The 16,519-nt window shown below is 40.2% G+C and overlaps 1 protein-coding gene across 1 annotated transcript in view; it reads right to left on the bottom strand.

The window, feature by feature from the left end:
- The window catches only part of UVRAG (UV radiation resistance associated), an 87,090-nt gene that overhangs the window by 4,020 nt on the left and 66,551 nt on the right, over nt 1-16,519 (bottom strand). Inside the window, exon 14 of the mRNA XM_058045746.1 lies at nt 8,983-9,074. Coding sequence (XP_057901729.1) covers nt 8,983-9,074 — 92 coding nt within the window. The remainder of the gene's footprint in view (nt 1-8,982; nt 9,075-16,519) is intronic.

Below are 16,519 nucleotides of genomic sequence, written 5' to 3'. Positions count from 1 at the left end.
GACTCCAACAGCAGACTTCCCTGACAGCTGCACAAAGGAGAAAAACCACAACAACTTCACTATTTACAGAGGGTTACTCTTGCCAGATCTTCTGCTTTTCTGTGCCAGTCATTCCAAAACTCTTTGGACAATTGCCAACCTCCATTTCTTAAGGAACATGAACCAATCAAGCCTAATTTACAAGTCTAACTGTAGTACAGTTCTACAAGCTACTTTCACTGTCTCAAGCTCTGTAACTTGGAAAATCCACTTTACATCATCTCAGGTGTGTTATGAGAACTTTCCTTCATCAGCTCAATATTTATGCGACTATAATCACCACCCTATATATAAATAGCATGCTATACATTAACATAAGCAGCTGGTTCATTTTCCTCCCGAATTAAAAAAAATTAGTAAAAAAACAGCTATTATTGATCTACTGAATATACAACTCTAAGATTCAGCCACTGTCAGGATGTCCTTCATGAACTTCATTTAAAAGAAACTCCTGCTCAAGGCCTGATACATTTTGTCTGGCACGGGAAAATCTTGTGTCATGGTTTAACAGATGGTTTGGGGTTTTTAGGTGGGGAGGGAGTCCATGGGCTGCGAGGGTGGTTCCCTGTGGGGATCTGGCACACCCAATCAGTTGGCTAGTTTTGAAGATCAACCCCCAGTTAAACCACTTAAAAGAGCTGCATAGACCTCTGTGAAAACATATTTAAGGACAGGTAAGCCTGTGAAAAGCTCTGTTGCTTCTGGCCTTGGAACAGGTAACCGGGAGCTGGCCAGGCTGGGCACTGCTGCGATGTATGCCCCTTCCCAGGAAGCCTGCCAGACCCCATCCCTGTGGGGTGGCTGGGGCCCCTTCCCAGCAGTACCAAGCCACCTCCTGGAAAGCCCACTGGTCCTTTTTTCTGGCAGCACTGCTGGGCCATGCCCTCAGGGCCCATCCCAATGCCGGGAGCAACCATGTGGCTGGGACCAGCACTGGGAATGGCCCCATGACCGGTGCTGGAGGGGGCCCCAAGGCTGGGAGCAGCCGCACGGCTGGGACTGCTTGGCCAAAATCGGTGTGGCTGGGGCAGCACTGTGCTGCAGTGGCTATCTCAGCATGGCTTGCAATGAAGTTTGTTTCCTTGGCTGCTTTTAGCCAGCCATGCAGCAGACAGCAGGACAGAAGCAGCAGCTTTTCTTTTTTCTTTTTTTTTTTGGTGCCTGTGATATGTTACACAATAATTTGTGCTAAAGGAAATTAAAACCACAGCATCTTGTATACCAAGCCAATTTTGGGCAACAAGCAGGAATAGGCTACGTGATAAAGAATGGAGATTCAAACACCAGGAGGACACTGTCTCACGGGATGTATATTTCAAGGGATTTCTTTCCTTCTGACAAGACCCCATCAAGAGGCACTTGATAGCCATCATTAGAAGTTTATCCCTGAAAGTTTTCACCTTGCAGGATTTCAGGAATTATCCACCGGTTCTCAGAAATGTGGTAGCAAGAAAGAAAAAAACTACGATAATATGCTAAAATATGCTAAAGAAGAGCCCCCTTCCAGAGTCCAAAAGACTGTATAAAACAGATCCCTTCGAAATGACATTTTGGAGACCCACAGGGACTTTGGTGCAATAGAGGCCAAATCCAAAGTCTCCCCGACCCTTATCGCTTGTCTCAGAGTTGATTCGCTTGTGGCTTTTTCCAAGTTTATACTCTGATAATTTAATAAATTTCCTTAATTGTTAAATTGGAGTATTCATTTATAACAGTGCCCCACATGAAGAGAAGACACAGGGTGGTGCCAGCAGCCAGCACAACTCGCACAGTGTCGGTGAAGACCCCGCGGCCAACAGAGAGGCACAGTGAGTGATCCCACCAATGCAGAGCCTGGATGAGATCAACCTTCCAGCACTGCAGAAGTCTATACAAAACTGCTTCAGTTGATAAAGCTTGAGAACAAATGAACCTGTGAACACCAATTCTCTCCCAAATCAGGAAAAAGGATGAAGACACGTAGAGAAAACAACATGGGACACTGAGGTCAGTGAAGAAGCCAAATCCCATATGGGAGGAGACTGAGGAGATCCCTTAGTCTTGGGCTGAAATTCTCTTGTAAGATTATGGTTAAGATATAACTGATACATCAGACTTAAATTTTTTCCCTGTAACTCTTGGAATGCACTGGGGGGATGTAGCATTCTATCCACAGCCATGAGCAGAAGCACCCGTGTTGAAGTAAGCAGATGTTGAAGTATGTTGAACAGAACAAAATGAGAGGGATGAGAAACCCTGCCCCAGGAACAGAAGAAAACCTCTGTTTCCTAGAGATGGCTGAAGAGAACTTTTGCTTTTATGCTATAACAGCTCATCCTTAGTACCCCATAAGTTAACATGGCCCATGAAAGCAGCTGTGGGAAAACTGCAAGGCATGGGAGAGACTTTCACACTGCAAAGAGATTTTCCTTTACTTGGGGGCTGATTCACTGTGACCTTAAAGCCAAAGACAACTGTTTCTTGTGGAGAAGTCTCCATGGCATGGCAAGAGAGACTCCTATCCCTAAGAGAACTGAAGAAGAGGTGGCACACTGACTGAAAGTCTCAGGTTTTGTCTCTTTACATTGTCAGTGGGAGAGAAAAGAAGGTGTGGGGGGGATAGCAGAAGTGTTATGAAGGTTTACTCTGGTTTCTTTTTTCTTTTTTTTTTTAGATTCCTTGGTTGACAGGCATTGAAATGGACCTTAAGGCTTCAAAACCAGGTTTTAAACTGCTGGAGAAATATGGGAGCAGCGTTCAGAACTCTGCCCATTGCTACCAATAAATATGAATAGGATGTGTTGAGCTTCAGTCAGGAATAAATACAGGGATAACATCTCAAATCTGAGAATGGAGGAATGAAGTCAATAGTACGGTTTGTCTGCTTATCAAATATTATCTAAGGCATCTAGATAGAAGTAAATATGTATAAAGGGTTTTGGAGATCAGCCATTGAAGAGTTCCACAGTCACTGGAGAGGAAAAATGAGACAAGAGTGTTAATCCCCTATTTGAGAGCCAGTTATGATCACTGGGAAAGTCATCTTCCCTGGATGCCTTTTCTTGATCACAGGGGCAACCTAGGCAACAAGCTCAGGCTAAGTGAGAAGTGTCTACACGGCAAACATGAGAAGATAAATAGCTCTCTTTTAAGTAGAATAATGGACATAGTCTGCAGGCAAGTAAAATAAATCCATAATGACTTATGTGGATTAAATGTTTTTTCCTGTGCTATCACCTCCCTCCAGGTGAGCATGGGAAGTCATGTAGAGGTTTTAGTTCAGAAGTAATGTTTAGACAGAGGCACAGAGCTCAAAAATACAAGGCTGCTATTAATACCTATGAAAACAAGCAGCTGATGGAGGGTGTCTATTCCATTTGTGTTTTCCTTGAGGCAGTACTGTTACTAGAATTCACAGCATTGATATCAAGGTAAAGTCCAGAGAAAGAATCCCAGAAGGGTCTGGTTTGAAACCAACTTTCAAGACCATCTAGTTCTAATCCCCCTGCCATGGGCAGGGACACCTTCCACTAGACCAAGTTGCTCCAAGCCCCATCCAACCCAGCCTTGAACACAGGCTTCCCCACCTTCACAGGGAAGAATTGCTTCCTAATTTCTAAACTAAACCCACTCTCCATCAGTTTAAAGACATTGTCCCTTGTCCTTTGAGCTTCACAGCTCACGAAATGAATAGAAATATATAAAAGTATATGAAAAAGAGAATAATTTTAGAAAACTCTCATCCAGTTACTCACACACTTTAGAGACTGTGAGGTATTGTCCCCAGTGAGAAGGGTTTGGCTTGCAGGAGCACAGCTCTTTACTCTAAGGCACAGCCTTGAGCTGAATTGCTCAGGTTGGGCTGATTCAGGATCCAGCAACAATGGTTGGTCTCCTGAGACACCAGACAGGTGTGGACATCTGTCCAAGAAGAATGGCCTGTGACTTGTGGAGATTAAAAACTGATTTGATTAACTGTCATTAGGGCCTGATGACTTTTTAGTCTAGTGGATGACACTAGTACTGGTTTCGCATATGGGAATGTACAGTTCCTGTCAGAAAGCAGGATTTCTAAATTATAAAAAAAAAAAAAAAAAAAAAAAAGCAATGAGAAGCCTCAGGTCACCAATTTCAATGTTTCAATTGTATCCAAATCTCAAAAGCCAATTCTAACAGTCTGACTTTAGCCCTAAGTTTTTCTGGCAGCAAAATGACAAAGTAGCTATTTTCTCCCAAAATACTAATTTTCACTAGTTCCAAGTAGTCACTTTGAGCATTCTTAGTCTTAAGGTGGAAGACACAGACTCCCCACTGTAAACAGGTGAGATAAAGTGACTGAAGTAAGACAAACATTTCTGAAATTATTTTCTTAGCGAACTGGTTGCAGTTTTGATAAAACGTTTCTTCGGTCAGATTCACCTGTGATTATTCAATCTGTCTGCAAGTGGCTCGGAGAAACTGTAAAGCAATATGAGGGACAAAATACAATTTACAGGCTCAAATATGTATCTTTTCCTCCACACAAAATATTTCCTGTGAGGAACATTACTGGATCACAGCTGGACAAAATACTAAATTTTGACTGCCTGACCAAAAGCCAAAACCCACAGCTACAGTTCTTTGCTATGAGAATGCTTAAAAAAACCCACAAAAACCTAAACACCATTTCATCTTTTTGTGTTGTAAACTATGGCCTCATGGCAGTAAGAACACTAAATGAAGGTGTTTTAGTTGGTTTATAGCTATTTGAAATGCTTGAAGCTCCATGAGCAGTTCAGAGCCAACATCATGTCAACTGTCCTAAAAAGCAGCTTGTGATAGTTTCTCACCTTCTTAGAGATTACTGGTAAAATAATGTACAATAGCAATAGGAAGGCTGCCAATATGAAGTTAAGATCAAAGTGCATCTTTTGGCAGCAAAGAAATTCGGCAACACATTTTTTAAAAATGAAATCTTCATAAATCAAGCCATCAGAGTTTTCATAACTAAGAAGTTTTGGGCTCCTCTTGATTCTAGCAGTATATTAATCAAGACACAGCCTCAAAACACAAATTTAAGCCTTGGCACTCAAGTATTTTTGAGGAAAACCTTTAAATGCACCTCAAAAGGGCATCTCCCTGCCTACAGACAAGCCATTCAAAAGGGGTATAGTGTATTTAGATAAGTCTACTGTCTATTCGCTAAGAAAAAAATCTTCTTGCTAGTCTGCTCAAGTTTGCAGCATGTTCTTTACTTTCTGTTAATCACAAATACTATCCCTCATAAGTTACAAAGTGAAAAAAAAGGAAAAAAGCTGAAGAATAGGAGAGAAAATGAGTCAGAGTCTTTTGATTTAATGCAACTATAATCTAAAGAGCCTAAACTTGGGAAAGGTAAATCTGAACGTGCAAAAATGAATAAAACTATTTTAATTAAAAATGTTAAAAGTGGACAGACTACACGAAAATGGGGATTTGAAGGGGACTTATGAGAAACAGGGAGAGCAACTTTTTAAAAGAGGCAGAGAGGGACAGGACAAGGGGGGACGGTTTTAAACTAAAAGAGAGGAGATTTAGATTAGAGATTAGGAAGAAATTCTTGGCTGTGAGGATGGTGAGGCTCTGGCACAGGCTGCCCACAGAAGTCTGGCTGCCCCATCCCTGGAAGTATTGAAGACCAGGCTGGACAGGACTTGGAGCAGTCTGGTCTAGTGCAAGGTGTCCTGCCCTTGGCTGGGAAGTGGAACAACATGACTTTAAGGTCCTTCCCAATCCAAACCTTTCTATGATTCTGTCTCAAATGCTGGTATAAACTGCCTGCTAACAAGAAAAAGGATTTAAGACAAAATCTGCATAGGGCCTTTTGCATCCACAAAAGCTAACCTAAAAAACTGAGCTACTTTTCTGGAAGCCAGTAAAATTCCAAGACTAAAAAGCTGGAAACAGAGAAGTATTCCCCAAAGGAAACAGAAAAGATTTGGGGGACAAAAGTAAACACAGCAGAATATTGGTACCAGGAGAGGTATGAAGATGGAAGCAGAGCTTGCAGATCTGCAAGCTTGCTGCAATAAATCACATAAATTGGGATGTGAAAACATTTATTAATCATTTAAATGTAATGCCTGAGAAACCAAGACAACACAAATCTCACCAGGCTCAGGGAACAAGCCACTAAACCTTGATGGACAAACACTAGACTCTGCAGAATTTCCAAAGGGCCAAAGGCTAGCCCAGAGCTCAAAGCAAAAAAGGGGAACTCACAGAAGATTGAGGGAGACACTTTACAGCCAAATTTGCTCTGATGGATGTATGAAATAAGTGAGCTCTTCTACAAAAGCCATGGAGCATTTTTTGGGTTTACTTTTAATCTAAAATGGTAATGATTATGGTGGTGACAGAACTTAAATTCAGAAAAACCTAGCTACAGTGCTGAGAAAGGAAACTGAAGATCAGCAAGAGAACCAAACAAATCAGGCAGTGCAAGTGAGTATGTGGATAAGAAAACCTCTTGTCTCTCTGCTCTTATCCTGCAAACAAAGAATAACCTGGAAATATTGTACTGACTACACCTTGTCAGAGAGTATCAGATGACTCACAGTAACCTGAAAACAAAAAATTCTTTCAAATATTCATTTTAACAGCTAGAAGCTTGTCTGCTTGTTTCAATGTTCGTAGTCAGGTATTATCCACAGGACAGTGGACGTCTGTATTCTGCCCAATTATGAAAGTCTAGCCAGTTTTCCCCTCAAGACAGACTCCCTGTAAAGCCTCATTTCCATTCATATTATTAGGAAGCATTAAGAAGCATTGATTGGAATCATCAGTTTAAAAAAGAAATAAGTTAAAAATTAACAACTTCCGGACATGAGAAGGAAATGAGGCATAGACACCATGGGGAGAAGGGAATGGAATACTCGAGAAGAATTATGCTTAATATTCCTACATGGAAATATTATCCAGCCAAAAAAAAAAGTGCTTTCTTTTATTAATGATTGTGCATCACCTATAAAAAACAACAGGATTGTATGGTGGCAAAAGCTCCGAAGCATAACTAAAGTTTCCAGATCAGTTCCTCAGAGACAGCACATGCCAGAAGGGAAGAACAGGTATCCACACTGAAAATAATTCCCATTTCATATGTTCCAGTGTCAACCCACTTCTGTTTATTCAAGACTGTAGTAGACAGCCATGACCTGCACCCCTCCCACTCTACTGATGAGCAGAGAGAAGTGCTACAGATATCACAGTCTGGACCTTCATTTTCAAATTTTCTAAGGGTATCACACATCATCTGAGGATTTTTATACTACTGTGAGGGATACCACACGAAGACTCACAGTAATATTTTCCTAATGAAGAAGGCTTTTCTTGCTAGAGAAAAAACAAAAGCAGGGAGAATCTTTTCAGCTGTGTCTGAAATTACTTACAGAATAAAACTGCACAAGGGGCTGAGCTTCCTTTTCTCAGGACCTATTTACTTCCTCTGTTAGCTGAGCTGAATTTCCATCAGGCAACACTTTTTACAGTTGCTGAAAGAGGAAACTTTTCCTACTCCTATATTTGTTTTCCCTTGCCAAGACTCCAAACAGCAACCTGGAGGTGAGGGTGTTCAGCCTGGGAGAAGAGAAGGCTCCAGATACCTTAAAGCTCCTGCCAGTGCCTAAAGAGGCTCCATGGGAGCTGGAGAGGGACTTTGGACAAGAGCCTAGAATGACAGGACAAGAGGGAATGGCCTTCCACTGCCAGAGGGAAGTGTTAGATGCAATATTGGGAAAAAAATTTTCTCTGTGAGGGTGGCGAGGCCCTGGCACAGGTTGCCCAGAGAAGCTGTGGCTGCCCCATCCCTGGATATGTTCAAGGCCAGGTTGGATGGGGTTGGAGCAACTTGATCTACTGGGAGGTGTCCCTGCCCATGGCAAGGTGTGGGAACTGGATGATCTTTAAGGTCCTTCCAGCCCAAACCATTCTATGATTCCCTGCGACCTGTTACAGTAGGATTCACACAAGTACTTTTCAACATCAAAATCAATTTTAAAAAGAGGAGAATGTAGGGAGAAGAAACTGCTTTGCTCATGAGAGTTAAGAAGGCAGGAAAACAATACCATTCTGTAATTCTATGATTAGATGAGAATGCAGGACAAAACAATTGCTTAAAGCAAGAGACTGCATGAGTGCACGCAATTCAAAGAGCATAAATTAAAACCATGTGAATACAAACCATCACTTGTTGAAATCCATTGGGTAGTAAACTGTTCTTCACATTTAATGAAGTTCACCTCAGTTTAAGGAAAACTGGTTAAGCCTCCTGCTCAAACAACTGCTGCAAGATAAACCTAAACTAACTTAAGTCTTGGAACACAGAAACCTGTCTGATTTGATTTTCTGCAGACAGTGGAAGAAGATGAGTCTTAATCCTCCAGAGTGAATTAGAACAGAAGTACACGGGATTTCTGTGGGAGATACTATAACCTTCAGTTATTTATTAATGTAGCTTCTCATTTAGCAACGACAGTGAACATGCAACAGCTATTTTCATTAGCAGCAATTGTATTACAGAGGTTGTGCTGCTTATCTTTTATATTCCTGTGCAGTTCACTTGAATTACAGTCAGGGACTGCCCAGGCTACGACTTGTTTACTTGATCAGTTTGGTACAGAAGGTGCACCTGCTACCAAACATTAAATACAGTCTTATGACAACAATTAATTCACCTCCCTCTAGTGAAGAACATTGTTTTTTCAAACAGGATTCCCTTGCTACATCAACCTCTGAGAAGGGTTGTGGGCCCATCATATGGAAGAACTTGTAAGAGCGTAAGAAAACAGTAGAAAGTTGTGGACAGTTACAGAGTCTGTATTTTGGGAAGGTCATAATCTCACCTAGAATTCTCAACTTGTGAAGAGGAGCTGCTTGTTTGAGACAAATCCTTACCTTCGATTTTTTGTAGTACCCACCTCTTTCTTATAAATTACAAAAAATACTTACCACCTAACCATCAGTCCAAGCTCCATGAAGTTTTTCAGGTTAGGAAGAGTTTGCCTTAGATCTGGAGTACTCAGCCCATGCTGGTATCTAAGCTACAAAATCAGAAAAAAAAATTCCTAAAATTAGCACAGCTTTCCAAATGCCAAAGAATACAACATCATGGTCAGTTAAGTCACTAGGTTTTTAGAAAGTTTAGGATGATTATCCAGCAGTTCCAAGATATTTATTTCCCTTAAGAAAATGGTCTATTTACTACATGTATTAGGAAACCCATCCAAGAACAGGGACAAAATAATCAGTCAACCTGACTCTTAAATCTCCTTACACTTTCTCCATTTAGTATCTGCAACAGGAGAGCAGGTTTACAGCTCAATAAAAACACAGCCATTATGGGAAGACACCAAATTTCATCACAATGTTCTGTATTCATGAATTCCAAATATTAATTTGTGTGTACCTGTCAGTCTGAGTGTATCAGTGTATACTGGAATCAGTAATGGAATTATTACAGTAACATCAATGAGTAAAAATACATATTGTGACACAGCTGATCAATATCTGTGATCTTTACACAGTTTACATCAGCATTTAAACACCTGTTATCAGTATCATAATTAAATCCAGCACCCAAATCACTTCACTAAGATGCTACTTAGCAAAGGGAAAGGCTTTAAACACTGACATACTTTAACCTGAATATTGACTCCTACAAGTTGTTCTTAGGTCGTCCACATGACATAACTGTCACTGGTGAGAATTTTAAACTCTGTGTTTAACAAATTCAAAATACCTCTGAAGAAAACAGCACATGGAAGGGAAAAAGTCTTGTCTTTCAAGTTTGAATCTCAAAATTTCAGGAAAATTTTGCAGACAAATGTATCCCTTGTGTGGTTAAAATATGAAAAAAGACCAAACACCCTACATTCCAGTAACTCTAAGGCTGATAGAATGATGCACTACCAATTTAATAAGCAGTTCTCAGCATACATTAACACACTATAGAAGTCTCTGCTGGACTCCAACACAGGCACTGCACAAATTTAGTGCTGATAGAGCTACTTGCTGAAACATGAACAGTCTCACTCAAAGTTAAATTTCTTTTGTTTAGAATCACACACCTGTTTCCACAATTCCTGACAGCAAGATGCAGGAAAGTATCATAGGTTTCAAAAATTTTTGACTTCTCCCAAACAATCAGTTTTGCAGAGAAAAAGACTCCTGAAATTGGGAATAATTTTTGTGCTTGTCTGAGTTTCAGAAAGAATAATTACTTTGGAAGAAAATCACCCTCAGTACCGCATTGTACAACAGCTGGCCATTTATTACAGTTTATTATTTCCATATGGACAAAGCCAAATCATATGGTGGGCTTGGGCTCATATTTTCTGCTACAATGACAGAACCTGGATTAAGACAACCATACTATATAAATTACAAAACCATCACCACATTCTCCTGATGGGATTATAGTGGAATTCGTTAACTGGAGAATTAGCCTGGAGCAAAAGAAATAAAGAAGAAAAAGCCCACCAACTCAAAAACTTTACATTTGTTTCTCCTCTAACAATGAAAAGTCCATGGAATACCCCTTTTTATAGCCATTCTAACATTTTAAGGTTTCAGAGCACAAAAATAAGGTGGATTAAGGGATCTCTTCAACAGCCAAGATTAGAAAAATTCATGGGAGACCCCAGTATCCAAATATGAGCAAAACCACTGCTTCTACTAAAATTTTCATATTTCCAACAGTAGAGATGCATAAGTAAAGTTAGGATGCAAGTTTCATGAAACCCCTTGAAAAAGTTATTATTTAGCTTCATAAACTGTGTACTATTTGGCTTTGTAATTGATTAAAAGCAAAGCAATACTGCCTTGTGTCTGCATCAATACAAGCTGCTGCTGCTGGATTTACAAACCCAGAAATCCCTGAAAAACTTATCTGCCTTCTAGGAACAAAAAAAAAAAACATTCAAAAACCAGCTGATGAATTGGGTTTTAGTCTGGATTCAAAATTATCACCACATGAATGTAGCAAAGGTTAACTCCTGCTTGGCATAATTCTGTAGTGGTCTCACATATCCTAACAAAGAAATCTCTGCTTTGCTGCATGATGCAGGCCACTACAGGTACAACAACAAACAAATGCAAACAAGGAGGTGGAAGGAGCTTAAAAACAACTTCTTTTACTTAAAAGACCAGAATTCCTCTTCCTCCTCCCCTTAACCTCTGACAATGTAAAATAACAAATATTAGTAAGGACTGGGTATTTTTCCCCAATCCATAAAGCATTTCTCATACACCTTCCCTTAATTTTTTTAACATCCAACACCACACATGCAGGGCTAGTTAATCCACCTCATCCAATAAACAGTAAGGCACTGAACAACATTCATAAGGACTGAATCCAGAGGAGGGTTGCTGGAGCACCTCTGCTCTGGTGACAGGCTGGGAGAGCAGGAGGTGTTCAGCCTGGAGTAGAGAAGGCATCAGGGAGACCTCAGAGCCCCTTCTTGTGCCTAAAGGGGCTCCAAGAGCTGGAGAGGGACTTTGGACAAGGACCTGAAATGACAGGACAAGGGGGAATGACTTCAAACTAACAGAGGACACGGTTAGATGGAATACTGGGAAGAAATTCTTGGCTGTGAGGGTGGCAAGGCCCTGGCATGGGCTGCACAGAGAAGCTGGGGCTGCCTCAGGTTTGGAAGGATGGGGCTCCAAGGCCAGGCTGGATAGGGCGTGGAGCAACCTGATCTAGAGGGGGTTTCCCTGCCCATGGAAGGAGGGTGGAATTGGATGATCTTTAAGGTCTGCTCCAGTCCAAACCATTCTGAGTCCCTGTGACTTGTTAGAGTAGGATTCACACAAGTACTTCTTAACATCAAAATCAATTTTAAAAAGAGAAAAATGTAGGGAGAAGCTGCTTTGCTCAGAAGAATTAAGAGGGCAGGAAAACAAGAGCATACAGAGGTAACCATGTGCTGCCTTCATTCTCCTAAGAACCTGTTCAAATTTCAATTGTCACTATTAAAAGTCACCCATCTCCACACTAAGTTTCTACTGCAATAATTTTCAAAATAATTTTCAAAAGCAGCATTTTATTCAAGATTTTAGAGATCTGATTCAGGATATTACAGACCCAGCCATCCAAAAAAATGTGCCTATTCTAATTGGAGTGAAGAGGTGTCCCAGATTTGTGTTCACATAGAACACCATGTATTCTCCACAGAACTTTGAGTAAATCATTAATGATGTTCTAGTGATAAAATATTAATTCTGATTTCTACACCAATATTTAGCTCCTATGCACAGCTTTGTTTTCCCAAGTGCTGCTCTCGTGTTTGTTACTAACAACAATTACTCCACAGAAACAAGGTATAGGAGACAAGATCCATCATATTTTATGAACAGTTCAAGGCAGAAGAATTTAAAGAATTATCTGTACAAGAAATCTCAAGAAATAGGATAATACATTTACTTTAAGGCCAACTTCTCTACAGAAAACCAGCTAATCATAGCAGTGGGTATTTTCTATTATATACCTATATATTCCAACATCACAGAAAACCATAAATGGTAAAATAAGCTGCATTTAAAACAGTGGTTCTCAGAGCAAAAGGTAGATTTATTCTTTAAAAACCTGTATCAGCTTTCTAAGATAGTGTTTAAAGACTAAGTTTCCTTTAAAAACTAATACCAACTAAACCACAGCATTAGCTGTAGGTGAGGCATGACAAACTGAAGTTAATTTGTAACAAAATAGGCACAATTATTTTACACTCTAAGATGAGAAAAAATAATATTCAGCTCCTCCAGTTTCTACCTGTATTTCCTTCTCTGCAATGGTCTGAACTTACACTGGAAGGTAAGTGAGTGAACCAGCAGTGAACAGCTCCAATCTGAGCACCTCTACTCCACTGCCAACCAAACAGCTTCCAAGGATTCAATTCATCAACTGGACTGTTAGACTTAAAAATCATGACCTAAAATCATGTTAGACAACAGAAAAGCTTACTGCCTTCCTAAAGGTAAAAATTCCACAGCAAAATGTTCATTCATCAAATCTACCAGTAGAGATACATCATTTGTTAACTAACTAAAATACAAATCTGCAAAAGCTCAGTTACTTTCCTATAAAGTCTAGAAGAAGTACTAGGACTACTGAAGTTTTTCAATCAAGTAGGCTTTAAAAGAAACCATTTAGTTATCTTTCTATTACTGGGTAATTGCAGGTTACACCCAAGACTGAAATTAAGAGGTTTGCCACTCTATATGCCTGCTCTTAAGAAAAACAATGATATCCTGCATTTATGTGCAAAAAACAACTGTCCACTTCCTATCCTAACTCTTGCAGCAGTATTTCATGACTAATGGTATACAAGCATATACATGTACTTCCAGCCAGAAACCACAGAGTACCTGGGCTCAATTATCTTTTTTGGGGGGAGAGTGCAGAACTGACTCCAATTCTAACCTCATCTGTTCATCATTTCTCACATTGTTTCCCCAGCCATTTTCATCTTGTTTTAAGCTATGTGGAAGCTGTCTAACAGCTAGAATATGTTATTAAAGCTCAAAATAGCAGCCTCTTTAGTACATATTGTGCATAATATTCAAGTCTATGCCAAAATCCGCTGTATTTTGGACTTCCCTTAGTCCCCATTGCAGGCAACTGGTTCTTGATGTTGTAGCAGTACCTGTACCTACACAAGAGGTGGACTCAACCCACTATTACACTATGCAAAGATCTTGCAATATTAAGGCAGTCAAAATCAATTCTGAATTATTTTCAGCTATATGAGGAGTTTCTCTTGATAGCATCAAGAATTTCAAAAAAACATCTGCTCCACAAATGTGAAAACCTACAGAGAAAAATAGAACCAAAACTATTGTTTCGATCAAATTTGCAGAGCTGGTCACAAGCCAAGCATTTTCACAAGGTTCTCAGAGAATGTCAAACACTGAAATATTAAGAATGTCAAACAGAAATATTAAGTTTTAGAAGTTTTAATAAAGTGACATAGTTAATTGTTTTACAAGATCCTGGGTGACTTTGTCAGAGTAGAACAGAACACTGGCAGAGATTCAGATTACTAAGCACTGCAATAAAGAAAACGGGAAGCGTTGTTATAATGCCTGTTGCTATATAAACAACTATGGGGGATCACTGAAATAAGGCCTGCTGCTATATAAACAGTTGTGTGTGTTTATATCTTTTGGGAGCAATTATAAAATTTTTTGCTTGCCTTTGTTTTATTGAATCTGGCTAGTTGTTCTAGGTCTGAATGCCTAGGTGGGTTTACTGAAAAACCCTTAAGCTACAACATTACTGAAACATGTTGTGGTATCAACAGCTCTTTAGATGATGTACCTCCAAACTAAGCACCTAAAACTCATTTTCATTTTTCATACTTCAAAAGACTATCAGTAAGCATTGATTACAGTTTGGAAGTAAACATAACAAAAGGGTTTTTAAAACTTTTTTAAGATTCTTGGGGAAGTAGGAGCTGAAAAAAGAAAAATAACCACTGTGATTATAACAAGTCTTGAAGTTCTCAATCTTGCTTACAGAAGGAGCAAATAGAGGACTGCTACAGTAGTGACAGCCCTCATCCAAGCAAGAAGTGCTCAAATATAAGAGCCATTTCAACAGATATTATGACTTATCTTTATATGCCTGTGTCCATCTCCCAGAGTTACACCTGAAAAGCAGATGTTTACTTTGCAACTCATTCAAGAGAATTAAACAAGAAAGCAAGTTACATCCATACCCTTGAGGACCCATGTCCTTCATTAATCCATTGAGCATACTCTTTCAAATTCCACAAGCCAACCCAACGTGCCTAAAGCCTTCACTAAAATCATCTTAAGAGACTCCCACCACAATTTTGATATAGCAATAGCAAATAAGGCACACAAGCAGAAAACAAAGCATTAAGAGCAGATAACTGCATTTTATGCTACACCATTGAAGGGTAATTACAATCAGTAATTTTAAAAGCATGCTTAGTCTGAACTAACCTGATTTGTCCCACATTTACAAGGGAGATGCTGATTTCAATAAGATAATTTCCAGGTATCACAAAATCCTAGAATGGTTTGGGTTGGAAAGGACTTTTAAGCTCATCCAGCCCTAGCCCCACTACCATGGGCCTAGATACCTTCCACCAGACCAGGCTGCTCCAAGACCTGTCCAGCCTGGCCTTGAGCACTTCCAGGGGTGGGGCAGCCACAGCTTCTGTGGACAACCTGTGCCAGAGTCTCACCATTCTCACAGCCAAGAATTTCTGCCCGATATCCCATCTAACCCTGCCCTCTGGCAGTGGGAAGACATTCTTCCTTGTCCTGTCATTCCAGTCCTTCCCCTGGTCTCTTGGAGCCCCTTTAGGCACTGGAAGGGGCTTTGAGGTCCCCCTGGAGCCTTCTCTTCTCCAGGCTGAATCCCCAACTCTCCTGGCTGTCTCCAGAGCAAAGGGGCTCCAGCCCTTGGAGCATCTCTGTGGCCTGCACAGAACTCTCTCTAACAGATCCGTGTCCTTTTGATGTTGAGGGCCCCTCACTGTCTCACTCTGACCTGTAACAGTGGTAACTAACACTGGAGATGCTACACAGTCCCTGGACCAAGACAGTCACTAGTACAGTTCAGAAATGTTCATTTCTACATAAGAGAAAAATGTCCCTCAGAGAGTTCTGGCTGATTCAGCTCTCACAAACTGCATCAAATGGAGATGGAAACTTTTTCTCACCACTGGTTCCTCCTGCCCCAAGAACAGCCTGTCTCCTTTCCTCTCCTCTCAGCCTGGAGAATTTTAATTCATTTCCATCTGAAAGGCAGGGAAATTCATGCATGAAATCTGCATACAGAAGTGATCAGGGAAACTATATTCTCATCTGATAACAAACCTACTTCCCTTTTACCTTCTTTGATTTGTCCTGGAATTACATTAAGCTGCTTCTTCCTCTTGCATTCACCAAAACACTACGTCTGATCTTTATTCAAAGACAACAGCAGCCTCAATTCTAAATGCACAGCAACTTTTACTATTCTGCCAAACATTTATGAAGCAGTTTTCTTCTTATTCTTGAAATTTCAGCAATATTTACTATTGGATTTTGGTTTCACAGCAATAGTGTTTACTGGAGATAGACCTCTACAAAGTAAGAAACTAAGAGTATTTGTTTGAGTACACTGTAGAACTGAACATTTAGCTAAGCCAAAAAGCTGCATTTCCTCAAGAACTCTCTCACTAATATATATAAAACTCTCCTTGAGAGTAAACACAAGAGAAGTTTATTCTCCCTCCAGAGAGGTCTCAAACATTAACCTTCATGGTTTCAGTCTGGTGTCCAGTAAGGGGAACCATTGTCAAAGACAGGCTGGGAGCCACTCATATAAGTAAAGTATTCCTGTAAAACTCAGCAGTTATTCGGCTTGTTACAAAAACCAACATATATGGGCCCCCATGCCCATAAAGGTACACCTCATATGCCATGACTGTTTCATAAAAGAACATTTTAAAAGGCAATTTAGAAGATAGAG

The sequence above is a fragment of the Melospiza georgiana genome, chromosome 2 (genome assembly GCF_028018845.1).
Source record: "Melospiza georgiana isolate bMelGeo1 chromosome 2, bMelGeo1.pri, whole genome shotgun sequence".
In the NCBI taxonomy this organism is placed as follows: Eukaryota; Metazoa; Chordata; class Aves; order Passeriformes; family Passerellidae; genus Melospiza; species Melospiza georgiana.
The sequence above is the reverse complement of the archived record's forward strand: the minus strand, read 5'-3'. Positions and strand labels throughout refer to the sequence as shown.